This window comes from Scaptodrosophila lebanonensis, unplaced genomic scaffold, assembly GCF_003285725.1.
Source record: "Scaptodrosophila lebanonensis strain 11010-0011.00,11010-0021.00 unplaced genomic scaffold, SlebRS2 tig00000001-arrow-pilon, whole genome shotgun sequence".
Taxonomy (NCBI): domain Eukaryota; kingdom Metazoa; phylum Arthropoda; class Insecta; order Diptera; family Drosophilidae; genus Scaptodrosophila; species Scaptodrosophila lebanonensis.
Window position 1 is genome coordinate 1,491,427 of NW_022060529.1, and position 14,081 is coordinate 1,505,507.

At 43.0% G+C, this 14,081-nt stretch overlaps 4 protein-coding genes across 4 annotated transcripts; 2 read left to right on the plus strand and 2 right to left on the minus strand.

The window, feature by feature from the left end:
• The first annotated feature begins 693 nt into the window (after nucleotides 1-693).
• On the plus strand, nucleotides 694-2,851 carry LOC115633689 (maltase A3). Its single transcript, XM_030531146.1, has 4 exons — nucleotides 694-860; nucleotides 917-2,282; nucleotides 2,343-2,486; nucleotides 2,548-2,851. Exons 1-4 carry the CDS (start codon nucleotides 704-706, stop codon nucleotides 2,612-2,614), a joined length of 1,734 nt encoding a protein of 577 aa, XP_030387006.1. The 5' UTR covers nucleotides 694-703; the 3' UTR covers nucleotides 2,615-2,851.
• Nucleotides 2,778-4,952, minus strand: LOC115634514 (maltase A2). The gene is made up of 3 exons (XM_030532280.1): nucleotides 3,451-4,952; nucleotides 3,039-3,167; nucleotides 2,778-2,975 (listed from the first exon to the last, which is right to left on the minus strand). The coding sequence occupies exons 1-3, from the start codon at nucleotides 4,950-4,952 to the stop codon at nucleotides 2,903-2,905; spliced, it is 1,704 nt and encodes a 567-aa protein (XP_030388140.1). The 3' UTR covers nucleotides 2,778-2,902.
• A 1,461-nt stretch (nucleotides 4,953-6,413) lies between these two features.
• LOC115634626 (maltase A1) lies at nucleotides 6,414-8,383 on the plus strand. The gene is made up of 3 exons (XM_030532481.1): nucleotides 6,414-7,753; nucleotides 7,821-8,016; nucleotides 8,085-8,383. The coding sequence occupies exons 1-3, from the start codon at nucleotides 6,421-6,423 to the stop codon at nucleotides 8,293-8,295; spliced, it is 1,740 nt and encodes a 579-aa protein (XP_030388341.1). The 5' UTR covers nucleotides 6,414-6,420; the 3' UTR covers nucleotides 8,296-8,383.
• On the minus strand, nucleotides 8,292-12,723 carry LOC115634627 (cytochrome P450 4e2-like). The gene is made up of 6 exons (XM_030532482.1): nucleotides 12,464-12,723; nucleotides 9,928-10,037; nucleotides 9,508-9,857; nucleotides 9,062-9,443; nucleotides 8,838-9,009; nucleotides 8,292-8,781 (listed from the first exon to the last, which is right to left on the minus strand). Exons 1-6 carry the CDS (start codon nucleotides 12,621-12,623, stop codon nucleotides 8,366-8,368), a joined length of 1,590 nt encoding a protein of 529 aa, XP_030388342.1. The 5' UTR covers nucleotides 12,624-12,723; the 3' UTR covers nucleotides 8,292-8,365.
• Between the last annotated feature and the right edge of the window lie 1,358 nt (nucleotides 12,724-14,081).

The following is a 14,081-nucleotide window of genomic DNA, read 5'->3' on the forward strand; positions in this document are numbered from 1 at the left end:
AACAAGTACTATACTTGTATTATCATTTCACCTACTTGTTTTTGGGAGAAAAATACGATTTTATACTTGTACACATAATATTTTATTTTTCATTTTATTTTATTTCAGCTTTTCTGTCGAAGCAACTTTTCAGCATTTTAGCTTTCTTACTTGAAGAGGTCATTCAATATTCGAATATATTCAGTTTTCTTGGTAAATACCCCCAGCAGGAAGCAAAGTAATAAATTTTGAATTCCATTAAACAATCAGGCGGGCGGCTTATATCACTGCCACCAATTCACAGATAAGATATTGGATCACAGTCATAACATGATAAATAAATATGCAGCACATAGGAGTAGAGGGAAATACCAATCTGATCTTAAAATAAGAAATCAACAAAGCAAGCCGCGATAAATTTTGCAATTTATAGCTGAACCGGTGCCTTATTAGCTTAATTTCTGGCCTCCTTGGGCATAGCTTCTGTGAATGTGTGTACTACTCGTATGTACGAGTATATGGGAGCACGTATGGGTCATAAATCATGTTCAACTATTCGTTGGGCAATACCTACACCAAGGCATCTTATCTGGCTTATCTTGGCCTTAACTAATCAGTGGTGCGATGAGGTGCGATGCGTCGTGGCGCTTGCCAATAAATAGAAGTATCAACTAATCCGCAACGCAATCGACAGTTGGAAGTGGCGTTCGATAGGGTCGAGATCATGCACGGCGTTTCGAAATTATTGGCTTTGTGCAGCCTGTTGGCCTTGGCACTGCCCGCGCTTGCCGAAGTAGGCTGGTGGCGCACGGCACAGTTCTATCAGATCTATCCAAGGTCCTTCAAGGATAGCGATGGCGATGGCGTCGGTGATTTAAATGGTGAACAAATAATCTTTGACTTTATCTGCGGCAATTGCTCACATAAAAACTTGCAGGTATTACGCAACAGCTGCCGTATTTGAAAGAGATCGGAGTGACTGCCACTTGGCTATCGCCAATCTTCACCTCACCCATGGCCGATTTCGGCTATGATGTCGCCAACTTCTTCGAAATAGATTCCACATTCGGCACGATGGAAGATTTTGAAGCTTTGCTGCAACGCGCACAGCAGTTGGGCATCAAGATTATATTAGACTTTGTTCCCAACCACTCGAGCGATGAGTGCGAGTGGTTCAAGCGCTCAGCTGCCGGCGACGAAGAGTATAAAGACTTTTATGTGTGGCATACCGGCAAAGTCGTGAATGGAATACGTGAACCACCAAACAATTGGATCAGTGTTTTCCGGGGCTCGCAGTGGACCTGGAACGATGAACGACAGGCCTACTACTTACACCAGTTCCATCACAAGCAGCCGGACTTCAACTACCGCAATCCAAAGGTAATCGAAGCCATGAAGGATGTGCTGCGCTTCTGGCTGCGCAAAGGTGTCTACGGCTTCCGCGTCGATGCTGTGCCACACGTGTACGAGGTCGAGGCCGACGAAAATGGGGACTTCCCCGATGAGCCGCGCAACGAGTGGAACAACGATCCGGAGGACTACGGCTACCTAGATCACATATACACCACGCATCAGCCAGAGACCATTGAATTGGTCTACATATTCCGCGAAATCATGGAAGAAATCGACGCTGAGCTAGGTGGAGATGATCGCGTGCTGCTCACCGAGGCCTATGGGCCCTTGGACGTGCTGATGCAGTACTATGGCAATGAAACTGCCAGAGGATCGCAGATTCCCTTCAACTTTGAGCTCCTCTCAAATCTGAACAACAACTCCAATGCCTATCACTACTCTGAGCTCATTCATAACTGGCTGGACAAAATGCCGGAGGGACAAGTCGCCAATTGGGTGCTGGGCAATCACGATCAGAGTCGCATTGGCTCCCGCCTAGGTGCTGATCGCATTGATGCCATTAACATGATGCTTCTCACATTGCCCGGCATCAGTGTTACCTATCAGGGCGAGGAGTTGGGCATGACCGATGTGTTTATCAGCTGGGAGGATACTGTAGACCCACAGGCCTGCCAATCGAATGAAGAAGAATTCGCTCATCTCTCACGTGATCCTGTTCGCACACCTTTTCAGTGGAGCGACGAGGCCAACGCCGGCTTCACTAGCGGCCCAAATACGTGGTTGCCCGTAGCTACGGACTTCAACCTGGTCAACGTGAAGCGGGAACGAAGCATCCCACTTAGTCATCTGAACATCTATAAGCAGTTGCGTTCTTTACGCGATGAGCCAACCTTGAAGCAGGGAGATGTGGATGTCACGGCAATCAGTCCCAACGTATTGGCCATCAAACGGTAAGCACTTATTTCCACATCCAAACACTATTTGTTCCTAATTTATCCAATACTCTGCAGCTCACTGTCTGGTTATAGCTCCTACATAACCGTTATCAATGTCAGCGATGACGTGGAGACTGTTAGTCTGGATTCTGTCTTTCCACTGCTCTCGACCAAACTCCGATATGTTGTAGTTAGTGATAAGAGCATTCGACGGACGAAGTAAGTTCGAAGTTCCAGCACCAATTCATCTAAAAACCAATTATTTCTTCCCTTTTTTCAGCGATGAAACTTTTGCCAACTCTGTGCTTTTATTGCCAAAGGAAGCTGTTGTCCTCAGCACTATCTGACTGAGTTGTTAAATTAAATTATTTTGTAAATAATAGTAACAAATACAACCAAAAACTAGGCCTCACACTGTAGCGATTATTTCAAAGTTCAAGTTCCTCTTGGCACACTGGATAAGGCGACTATGTGCCGTGCAGATGATTGTAAAACGTGAAAGCAAAGAGATTGTTCAGCTGTAATCTTTATTGGGCTCGTCAAAAAACTATGTAAATAAAACACAGGGCATTGCCATAAAACCACACTCTGATTAAAATCAAAAACATAATCCAAACGTGCAATTTATAGTAAACTCACGCTGACCAGCGTAGAACAATGGCTTCGTATGGCATAAGAACCAATCGATCTCGCAAATCAATCAATTCGCTGCGGTTAAAGATTAAAATATTGCTTAATCAGGGTAAATGGACTAAGCAATCGATTACTTACCCCAACCTGCGAGGGGAGTATGAGGTAAGCAAAACGAACTCATAAACTTTATCAGAAAGGCCATTGAGAACCTCAATCCCATTGCCCAGGTTCACATATATGCGATACTCCTCATTGAGTTGATTAGATCTGCGAAAGAGTATAAAGTATTTATATTCGGTTCAAATTTCTTTAGATAATTATTTTTATTTCCTCCAGCTATGTGCAATTTTATTTGAATACTAAAGGGCGATCATAACGAAGTAAACATAAAATGATGCCAAGGAATGCCAATAACGAACAAATGATAATTATTGAAGAGTTGCTGATCTCATAATTAGAAATAAGATTGTTTAGTTTCTCTTGTACCCATTTTTTTCTTCTTATAGGTTTGAGCAATAGCCCAATAATAATATTAACGTATAGTACTTACCGAATAATTTGAAAAACGTGCGTGGATACAGCCTCGTACGAGAAACCGCCTGCAGTCTTAAATGCCTGGAAGGCCGAACTCTTCTTCAGTTCCTGTAGACCTTTAAATATCTGCAGAGTTGAGCGTGCCACGCCCCTTTCCGTCTGTACATTGTAGCGCTCATAATCTTCACTGACTGGCAGCCAAGTGCCGGAGCCCGTCGAGAAGCCGGCATTTTTGGTGGGGGACCATTGCATAGGCGTCCTCTCACCATCCCGACCATCACATGAGATTTCTGTACACTCGGTAGCCACATTGGCCATTCCAATTTCCTCCCCGTAATAGGTAACTGAGGCACCCGGCAATGCATTTACAATAACATTGAGCAAATCAACCTTATGTGCGCCCATTCTGTCGGCCTCGCGGTTAGTGTCATGATTCCCCACTACCCAGTTGGCCGTCTGATGCTGGGCCCACATGGTCTGCATCCAATAGTCAATAGAATTCTTAACGTCGTACGCCGTGGAGTACCCATTAAGATACATCAACTGAAAGTTCATGGGTAACTGGGCGCCACGCTGCTCTCCGTTTCCAAAGTATAAGCTTAGTGTTTCCACCGGCGAATAGGCCTCGGCCAGCAGCACTCGAGAGTCGCCACCATGCTCCTCTTGATATTTCTCTAGGAATTCGCGCCACTCGTAGAGCAGCTGCACCGTTTCTGGCTGATCCTTTGTGTAGACATGGTCGTGGTAGTCGTAAGAGTCGGGATTATCCGACCAGCCACTTAGTGGCTCGTCTGGATAGCTACCGTCCTCGTTGCGGTACTCAAAAATATGCGGCACGGCGTCTATACGAAAGCCGTCAACGCCGCGGTCTAACCAGAAGCGTAGCACCTCCAGTAGATGCTCTCGCACCATCGGGCTGCTGAAGTTCATGTCCGGCTGCTTGACCTGAAACTGATGAAGAAAATATTGCTGCCGCACCTCATTCCACGTCCACTGGGGTCCACCAAAAACGCTGACCCAATTACTGGGCGGCTCACGTGCACCCGTTTGCTCGTTTAGTTTGCCATCGTGCCAGACGTAGAAGTCGTCATAGCCATCCTGGCGATTCACAGACTTTTCAAACCATTCGCACTCATCACTGGAGTGATTGGGCACAAAGTCCAGTATGATCTTGATGCCTAATGCCTTGGCCTTGGCGATCATCTCGTCAAAATCATCCAAAGTTCCAAATACAGGGTCAATAGCTTTAAAGTCGGATATATCGTATCCAAAATCTGACATGGGCGAGGCAAAAACGGGTGAAAGCCAAGTCGCCGTAATGCCAATCTCCTTCAGATAAGCAAGACGCGATGCAATGCCCTGCAGATCGCCAACACCATCGCCATCGCTGTCCTGAAAGGACCGCGGATAGATTTGGTACAGTGCCGCATTCTCCCACCAATCGACGTCCGAGCTACCCCCTGGAGCAGATAAGGCGACCACCACAGTTATCAGACCAAGTAACGTGCGCGTGAACATATTCTTTGCGTTCGACTGAGTCAAGTGGCAGCAATTTAATTTACTAATAACAATTGCCAGCTATGTTGCGATTAGAAACACGGCGATAGCGACCCCTTCGTCGGCAAAGATAATCTGGCATTTTTTATGGCCACCAATTCCCATACTGACAAGCCAATGGAGATGATAAAACGCGAACACTTTGCTGCAGTAATGGCTTTGTTTTTTATTTTCTTTAAGCACCCTGTATGAGTTGTGTTCACTCCGCGAAGTGTCATGAGAATGCTTTTATTAACCTCTCAGTTCCCCAAACCCAATCACAAAATGCTCATAAAAATCTTTTATGGCCTAAAGCTCAGAGACTTTTCCTTGCTTTGAAGACAATAAAATAGGGCAGCCGAAGCTAAACATTTTTCTTTGACCGCACGTGTCCTCTTGACTTCCTGCCAAAATGTCAGTTGTCAACTGTCGCCTTGCCAAAAGGACAAAAAGAGGGAAGTGTTGGACTTGACTTTATTTTGACTAATTTTTAAGCCTGCGACTGTTAAAATGTTTATGTGCTTTTAGATAAATTAGATTTGGCTGCTTTAAGGATATTTAATTCAAATCTGCATAAGCTTTTTGAGATACCTATTCGGGCACTTCATTATCCTAGAAAATGCATATTGAAATAAAACAAAACTGAGGCGCATCAGGTTGGATTTAATTAAGGATCTGCTCTAATGGACAGTTTGTTCAACAGATGGCTTCCGTTTCATGTTTACTTTTCACATCTTACAACCACTATAATATTTTAAGAAAGTTTATAACAAACTAAATTGTTTGAGGATCTAAGTAAAGATACAAGCTTTGAGGAGTTCCAAGAAGAATCTTGAGAAAGGGAATTGGTGATTCCCAAATAGGCTAATAAGCAGCAGGATTGATAGTATTCCCTATCTTTGCACTTCAAAAATTATTGAAGCAACACTCAATCCAACTTGTGAAAAGATGAGTCATGCTTAGAACTGTTTTTCCCCATTTAAGTATGCATTTCGTTGAGTAACTCTCTTTTCTACTGCTTCCCATCAGCTGCCTAATCAGCTTACTACTCTAGAGCCACTGCCACTCAAAAAGTTTTCCGCAATCGAAAACTATCAAACATTACGAATGTATTATACTTTTTGTATCTTTCCGAAAATTATAGTAAAGAAAAAACAACATATTGCCGAAGTACTCGAAATTACAAGCGATGAATGGCACTTGACATTGTGTTGCCAATATGTTGACGTATAATTAGCCAACTTGAAGTGAAGAGATGCTATCGGCAAGCAAATCAAAACAATGGAAATTTAACAAACCTATGAAGTGATGTTCGCATGATACTTCTCTAGTGCTATTTGCGCAACAATTTACAGCTACACTCGACATTGCTGCATTGACAAGCTTATCAGTGGGGGGCCAGGCCATAAAAGAGCTGTTCCCTCTTCGAGGGCCAGTTATTCCTGACAAAATGCAGACGCATGCAGTTGTTGCGTTCCTGGTGCTGGCACTGGGAACCACCCAAATACATAGCACCGAGTGGTGGGAGAACGGCAACTATTATCAGATCTATCCGCGATCATTTCGGGACACCAATGGCGATGGCGTTGGAGACTTGAACGGCGTGACTGAGAAGCTACAATATCTTAAGGACATTGGTTTCACGGCCGCCTGGCTTTCACCTATTTTCAAATCGCCCATGGTGGACTTCGGCTATGACATATCCGACTTCTATCAGATACATCCCGAATATGGCACCATGGAGGACTTTGAGCGCATGATAGCACGTGCAAAGGAGGTGGGAATCAAGATCATACTCGACTTTGTGCCCAACCATTCAAGCGACAAAAGTGAATGGTTCATCAACTCGGTAAATGGTGACCCCGATTACAAGGACTTTTACATTTGGCACGACGGCAAGATCAATGAGGAGACCGGCGAACGCGAGCCGCCCAGCAACTGGATCTCAGAGTTCCGCTACAGCGCCTGGGAATGGAACGAAGTACGAGAGCAGTATTATTTGCATCAGTTTGCGGTTCAACAGCCGGACCTGAACTATCGCAACCCAGCCGTGGTGGAGGAGATGAAGCGCGTCCTTCGCTTTTGGCTGGCCAAGGGCGTGGCTGGTTTCCGCATCGATGCTGTGCCGTATATGTTCGAGGTGGATCTGGATCGTTATAACCAGTATCCCGACGAGCCTCTGTCCAACGACACTACCTGTCCTGGCTCCGATGATCATTGCTGGACTCAGCACATATACACGCAGGATCTGCCCGAAACATTTGACATGATCTATCAGTGGCGTGAACTAGTAGACGATTTTCACGAGGAACATGGCGGAGATTCGCGTGTACTCCTAACCGAAGCCTATACCAGTTTCGAGAACATGATTAAGTTTTACGGCGATGGTGTGCGCAATGGCTCCCACGTGCCCTTCAACTTTGACTTCCTTAGCAACATAAACAATGTCTCGACAGCACATGACTATGCGGAGCATATTCAAAAGTGGATAAATGCCATGCCGGCGGGTGTCTATGCCAACTGGGTGCTCGGAAATCACGACAACAAGCGTGTGGCTTCTCGTTTTGGGGTGCAACGCACGGATCTGATTAACATACTTTTGCAAACACTGCCAGGACATGCGGTGACCTACAACGGTGAAGAGCTGGGCATGACCGATGTCTACATTAGCTGGGAGGACACTGTTGATCCGAATGCATGCAACGCTGATCCAGACACCTACTATGATCGCTCACGGGATCCAGCGCGGACGCCTTATCAGTGGGATGCTTCCGAGAATGCAGGTACGTAAAGAACAAGCAGTCTGTCAAGTGAATGCACGCTATATTGGCATACTTGTATTCCTCACAGGATTCACCAGCGGAGATCAAACTTGGTTGCCTGTCTCCGATGAGTACAAGCAAATCAATGCCTTGCAGCAAATGCGCGCACCCCAGTCCCATTTGCAAATCTTCAAGAAATTGGTGCGTCTGCGTAAGGAGCCCTCTTTTCGCCAGGGCGCCATTAATATTCAGGCCCTGGATGATGATATTCTCATATACTCGCGGTAAGTCATAAACTGGTCTATATGTACGATACTTATTCATAATAATTATTCATTCCCATGCCTTGTAGCCAAAAAACTGGCAGCGAGCTTTACGTCATTGTCATAAACTTGGGCGGCAGCGATAAGACCATCGACCTGACCAAGTACTATAGCTTAGGTGGTCAGGCGGAGGTCATTACCACCTCCCTGCAGTCCAAATATATTGACGGTGAGCTGGTTGATCCCAAAGCTTTTGTGGCCAATGCCCATGTGGGCACTGTCCTAGTGGCCATCAATTGAAGTGAGACTAGAGTTTTTTAATAAGTAGAAATCTTGTTGTAACGTAGCAACCATAATAAAGCTTTTAATTCTACTTCCTCTCCCTTAATCGCAAGTGCAAGCCATTCTTCGACTTCAAAGTTAGCACCGCCGACAGAATTGGATCATACTTATTACGCGTCTGCTCCCGCTGCAATCTTTCCGCTTGTGGCAAACCCAAATAGGTATTGATATATCCATCCTTGGATTCCTGCCCATCCAAGGCGGGCAGTACCTCAAAGGAGCGCACAATCTTCGAGACGACCGTTTTAATTTCTAGCAGTGCAAACTTTTGACCAATGCAGTTACGTGGACCGGCGCTGAACGGCACGTACTCAAAGGGGCCGGGTCGTTGCAACTCAAAGCGTTCGGGCCAGAAGCGATGGGGCTCCGTAAATGTGCGGTCATCGTATCCAAGGATGACAATGCCAATGTTTAATGTGGTTCCCTTAGGTATAGTTTGGCCATCTAAAAAGCGAACTTATTAGACATTGCAGGTTCAAGGGGTGAGAAAAATTCCTCACTTATCACATATTCCTTATCCGTATAGCGTCCAATAAAGGGCACACTAGGGTATAGGCGCTGTGCCTCCTTGATAAATAGATCCAGATATTTCATCTCTGCAATCTCCTGGAAGGTGGAATCACGTTTCATATCGTCACCCATAACCGCCAGTTGTTCTTCATATATCTTGCGCTGGTTAAAAAATTTAATAGACCTTTCAGTACAGAAAATGTAAGTTCCAAACCTGTTCTTCCGGGTGTCGGGAAAGCAAGTACACCGCAAACGCCACACCCGATGTGGTTGTGTCGTGGCCCTCAAACATAAATGTAGAGACTTCCTCATAAATCTCGTGCTGCGTTAATGGCCGACCATCGATGGAGGATGAGAGCAGCGTGTCCAGAAAAGCCAACTTCTTTCGCTTGAATTCATCGCCTTCAGATTTAGACGTCAACCCTTCAACAGCCCCAGTGCGATGGGCCGCAATGCGTTTGGCAATAACCTCATTGGTAAAGTCCTGCAGTATTTTTAAGGTCTTCTCATAGTGGGGGTAGTCGGGTGCGAAGCGATACATGAAATTAGACCGCTTCAAGGGATGGAAAGCTCGCATGTTGATGTTGTAGCACATGCTGTTGAGTTTACGCCATTTAAATAAAATATAAAAAGGATTTTACATTTTGAATATAAACATACTCCTTAAAGGCCTTTACCACGGCCGAATCGTTATTATCCATTGCATTTATGGGAACTCCCATAGCCGTCTCACAGATCACATCCAGCGTCAGATAATGCGCCCAATCTTGAAAATCTAAAATGTTATCGCCGGCTGCAGCATTCTTCAAGTGGGCTATGAACTTGGTCGAACTCTCGTTCATCACCTCATAAAAATCTTGCAATATATTGAAGTGAAACGAAGGTGTTATCATCTTGCGGTGTTTGTGCCATTTGTTGCCTGAGCTCGTAAGCAGTCCAAGCCCCAGCCATGGATGCAGCATATCATAGATATCTGACTTCTGTATCAACGTGTTGCTGCTGAGTACGAACTGAAAGGAATGTTGAAGTACATACGACTATGTGAACATATTTTCACTATATTTAATGCATAGTCATTACCTCCAAGGATTTCGGATTTGTTAGCAGCACATTGGAGTAGTAGCCTATCCAAAACCGATAGTTATCTCGACCATATTGATGCCACCATTCAAAAATCTGATCAAGGATCTCTGTGGAAGAAGAGTACAGCAATGATTTCAAATTGGATTTCGAGGGTTTTTGTTTTAATATTTTCAACGATACAAAAAGGGCCTAAGAAGACGATTCGTCTATAAAAATGAGGAAGAAGTTCTCTATACGGCATATGCTTTTTATTTTACCTTTCTTTATCAGATATGTGATAAAGAAGTTTGTCGCAACAACCCGCCAACTTATATTTCAACAAGTAAAAAAGCTAAAGTCGGGTGTCCCGACTTTGAAATACTCTGTACATATGTTTACAATAATTATAGAAAATAAAAAAATTAAGAAAATAAAAAAAAAAATTTGATCGATTTTACCTCTCTCGGTATTCGAACTCACGTATAATTGCACATTTACATAGCAATTGCGTCTGTGTGAGTGTATGTATGCCTATGCGCATCAATTCGTGTCTGTGTAAGCATTTTCGCAGTCAACCAAACAGCAACATCAACAACAGCCGCGGGCAGCGCTTGAGCAGCGCTGCAGCAGCAAATATATTTATGGCTATAACTTCTTGGTAAATCGGTCTATCATAATGAAATTTGGCATACGGACACATAATAACTAACTGGGGGTATTACCAAAATTTTAGTTCGAAATTCCAAGAATTACGGGAGTTACGATTTGCGGGGTAGAGGGGGGAGGGAGGGGAATTCCAAAATATACATTTTCTGCGTATTCACATAAGGCATCTGGGACTAAAATTTGGTGTTCCTAGGTCTTATAGTCTCCGAGATATAGGCGATTATACGAATGGAAAATCGGGAAAACCCCCATAGGGGGGAAGTGGGGGGGAAAATCAAAAAAATAAAACAAACTCGTATAGAATACACACATAACGCATCTTCGTGCAAAATTTGGTGTCTCTATCTCTTATAGTCTCTGAGATCCAGGTGTTCATACGGACGGACAGACGGACAGACGGACAGACAGACAGACAGGGCTAGATCGACTCGTCTCGTCATGCTGATCAAGAATATATATACTTTGTGGGGTCTGCCACGCCTCCTTCTGCCTGTTACATTTTTCAGCTCCCGCAAACCTAATATACTCTTGTACATTTCATGTACAGAGTATAATTATATAGAATTAATAATTAATGGTTGTCTGTGGACGGGAAATTTATATTTTCTCACACACACGCCAATTATTTTACAATCTTACTAATTCGCTATTGTTAATGTGCTATATGCACTATACTTATAGTATTGAAACAATAGAGAACGCTACAGTCGAGCAAGCCCGTCAGTGAAGTACCCTGTACCCAGGTAGCCTTCCGACACTGAGGTATATGCGCCAGTAGCAGAAGCAAAAGAGCTCCTTGCGTTCATCCAGACAGACGGGCGGACAGACGGACAGACGGACGGACGGACGTGTCTAGATCGATTTCTCTCGTCATGCTGATTCAGAATATATATACTTTATGGGGTCGGAGATGCTTCCTTCTGCATGTTACATACTTTGCACAAACCTAATTTAACCTTTTCACCCTACGGGTACAAGGTATAACAATATAATGCCAAAGAAAATGTTCTAATGCCTAGCCCCAATACATAAAGATATTTTCAAAAGCGATATAGACTTTTTTAATGCACAACTTCGGTGTTGGTTGGGTATGTATATGTACATATTAGTATATATGTACAAGTATGTTATATACATTTGTAAGTTCAAATTGTGAGTAATAGTTTTCGGCTGCATATCATTTCGTCTGCCTTTTTACGGGAGTGCCAATTCTCTTGGTAGCCGCAAAAGGCGATTACGTAGTTATTTTTATACCCTGTACCCGTAGGGTAAAAAGGGTATATTAGGTTTGTGCAAAGTATGTAACATACAGAAGGAAGCATCTCCGACCCCATAAAGTATATATATTCTTGATCAGCATGACGAGAGAAATCGATCTAGACATGTCCGTCCGTCCATCTGTCCGTCTGTCCGCCCGTCTGTCCGTCCGTCTGTCCGTCCGTCTGGATGAACGCGAGGATCTCAGAAACTATAAAAGCTAGAATAACCAAAGTTGGCATCCAGATTCTCCTAGGTCCGAGTAAGGACGAGTTTATTTTATTTTTTGAAATTTTCCCCCCCTTCCCCCGCTACAGAATTTCGTCAATAGCGTCCACATTTCAAATGCTACCTAAACCAAACTTTGCACACATAATTTATATACAATTGTCTACTGTTGTTCAAAATTTTATTCAATTCGGTCAATTCTAAGAAAAGTTATTAGCGAAACAAATTCTCGCCAGTACAACCCCACAAACTGCAGCAACAAGTTCGCTCTTCTTCTTCCTCTTTTTGCTGCTGCTATGGGCGCATATAACTCAGTGACGGAAGTTTACCTGGGTACAGGGTATTACACTGTCGGGCTTGCTCGACTGTAGCGTTCTCTCTTGTTAATTGTGTAAATATTTACCTGATGGATCTTTGCCCATTTGATGCGCATTCCCCAGCAGAGGCAGGGCAGGTGGGCCATTTAATTTTCCCAAGATACGCTTGTGCCTCGAGTAAGCAAACTCGAAATAAGCGAACAAAACTATTGGTAATGCCAAAACGGCGTACAGCAACAGCCACATGTTAAATTAGCAAAAACAGCAACAGCAGCGACAGCGACAGCCAAAAACAAAACAACACAAAGACGCAAATTACAAAAAAAAAAAAAAACAAGTTACTGTTACGTACTCGAACGTGGACGAACTGCCGCCGAACCGCTCCGCTCGACGAGAGCTTTAATATTGCGGGACTGCTTCTACCGGCGGTCTGCCTAAATTCGTGAAACCCGTCCAATCGGTGCTTTAAAATCTACGCTGATTAGTGCTCTCTGCTGCAACTTCACGCTTATCACAATGACTCGACAAAAACATACCAACTACGTAAAAACAAAAGCAAATGAAAGTAGCCGATGAAAAGAAACAACAAACTTATGTACATACTACATACACATGTACGAGTGTGTTGTGATATATGTATGTATAACGTATTGGGGCACATCAGATCGCGGTGAGTAAGCCATGCCCATGTAATTTGTTGTTTTGTTTAAAAAACAATTCGTGCGTTAATTCAAAAGCTGTTATTTCAGTGATTTGATTGATTTGAAGCTTTTCTGTACACTCGTACAAACAAAATTATTCATCAAAAATGTGTGTAATAATGGCTTTAATTTGTAGTGCACAAATGAAAAAGAATTCCACAAGAAAGCGCCAAAATTCAAAACAGTTATGCACTACAGCATATTGTAGATGTTAAATGCTATAAAACGTTACTTTTTAAACACACATTTCAATCAAAACATTCAACTCAGGTTTGGCCACAGTACAGATTTTGTGAGGAGCTTTCCCACAAAACCTACAAGTATTACAAATTCAAATCAGTTGCTGGAAGCCCACAAATTTTTATTTGGTTTCTTATAATCCCTTATAACAATTTGTAGACAAAGAAACATTTGTTCATTAAATAAACGCACTGCTGCGGACCTGACCTTATGCCAAAAATATGAAGAAAAGAAAAGATGCCTATAATTATGCTGCGAAATCTTGTCGATATAAATTTTAATTCGGTTGGGATCTCAGCTAATATTTAAGTTGTTCTTCAATGACTTTAGTTTATATCCAACTTAATATCTTTAAATATAGATAAACATTGCCGGGTATGGCCTAAATTGGAAAAAAATATTTCTCCACATTAAAATCATTTGAGGCTTTCTGCAGCCCGACTTAAATTTCCAAACTTTGTAGGAGTACCACAAACGGGAGAGCACAAAGGGAAACAAACTATCGCTTAAACTCAAAAATTTTTGTATAATTCCTACAGTATTCATACAATTTTCAGCTTAGTTAGTTATTTTTTAAAGTACTAAATTACAATTTTGACCGTTTATTTTCTTTACAAACTGTGCTTGTACAATATAATAATATTATTTTACATCTTGTCATATCGTATCTGTTTTCAAAAAGTCTTTCAAACTATCATTATATACTAATCACTACCCTTATCTATGCTCATATGTGTTCATGAAGTCAATCTTAATTGCTAGT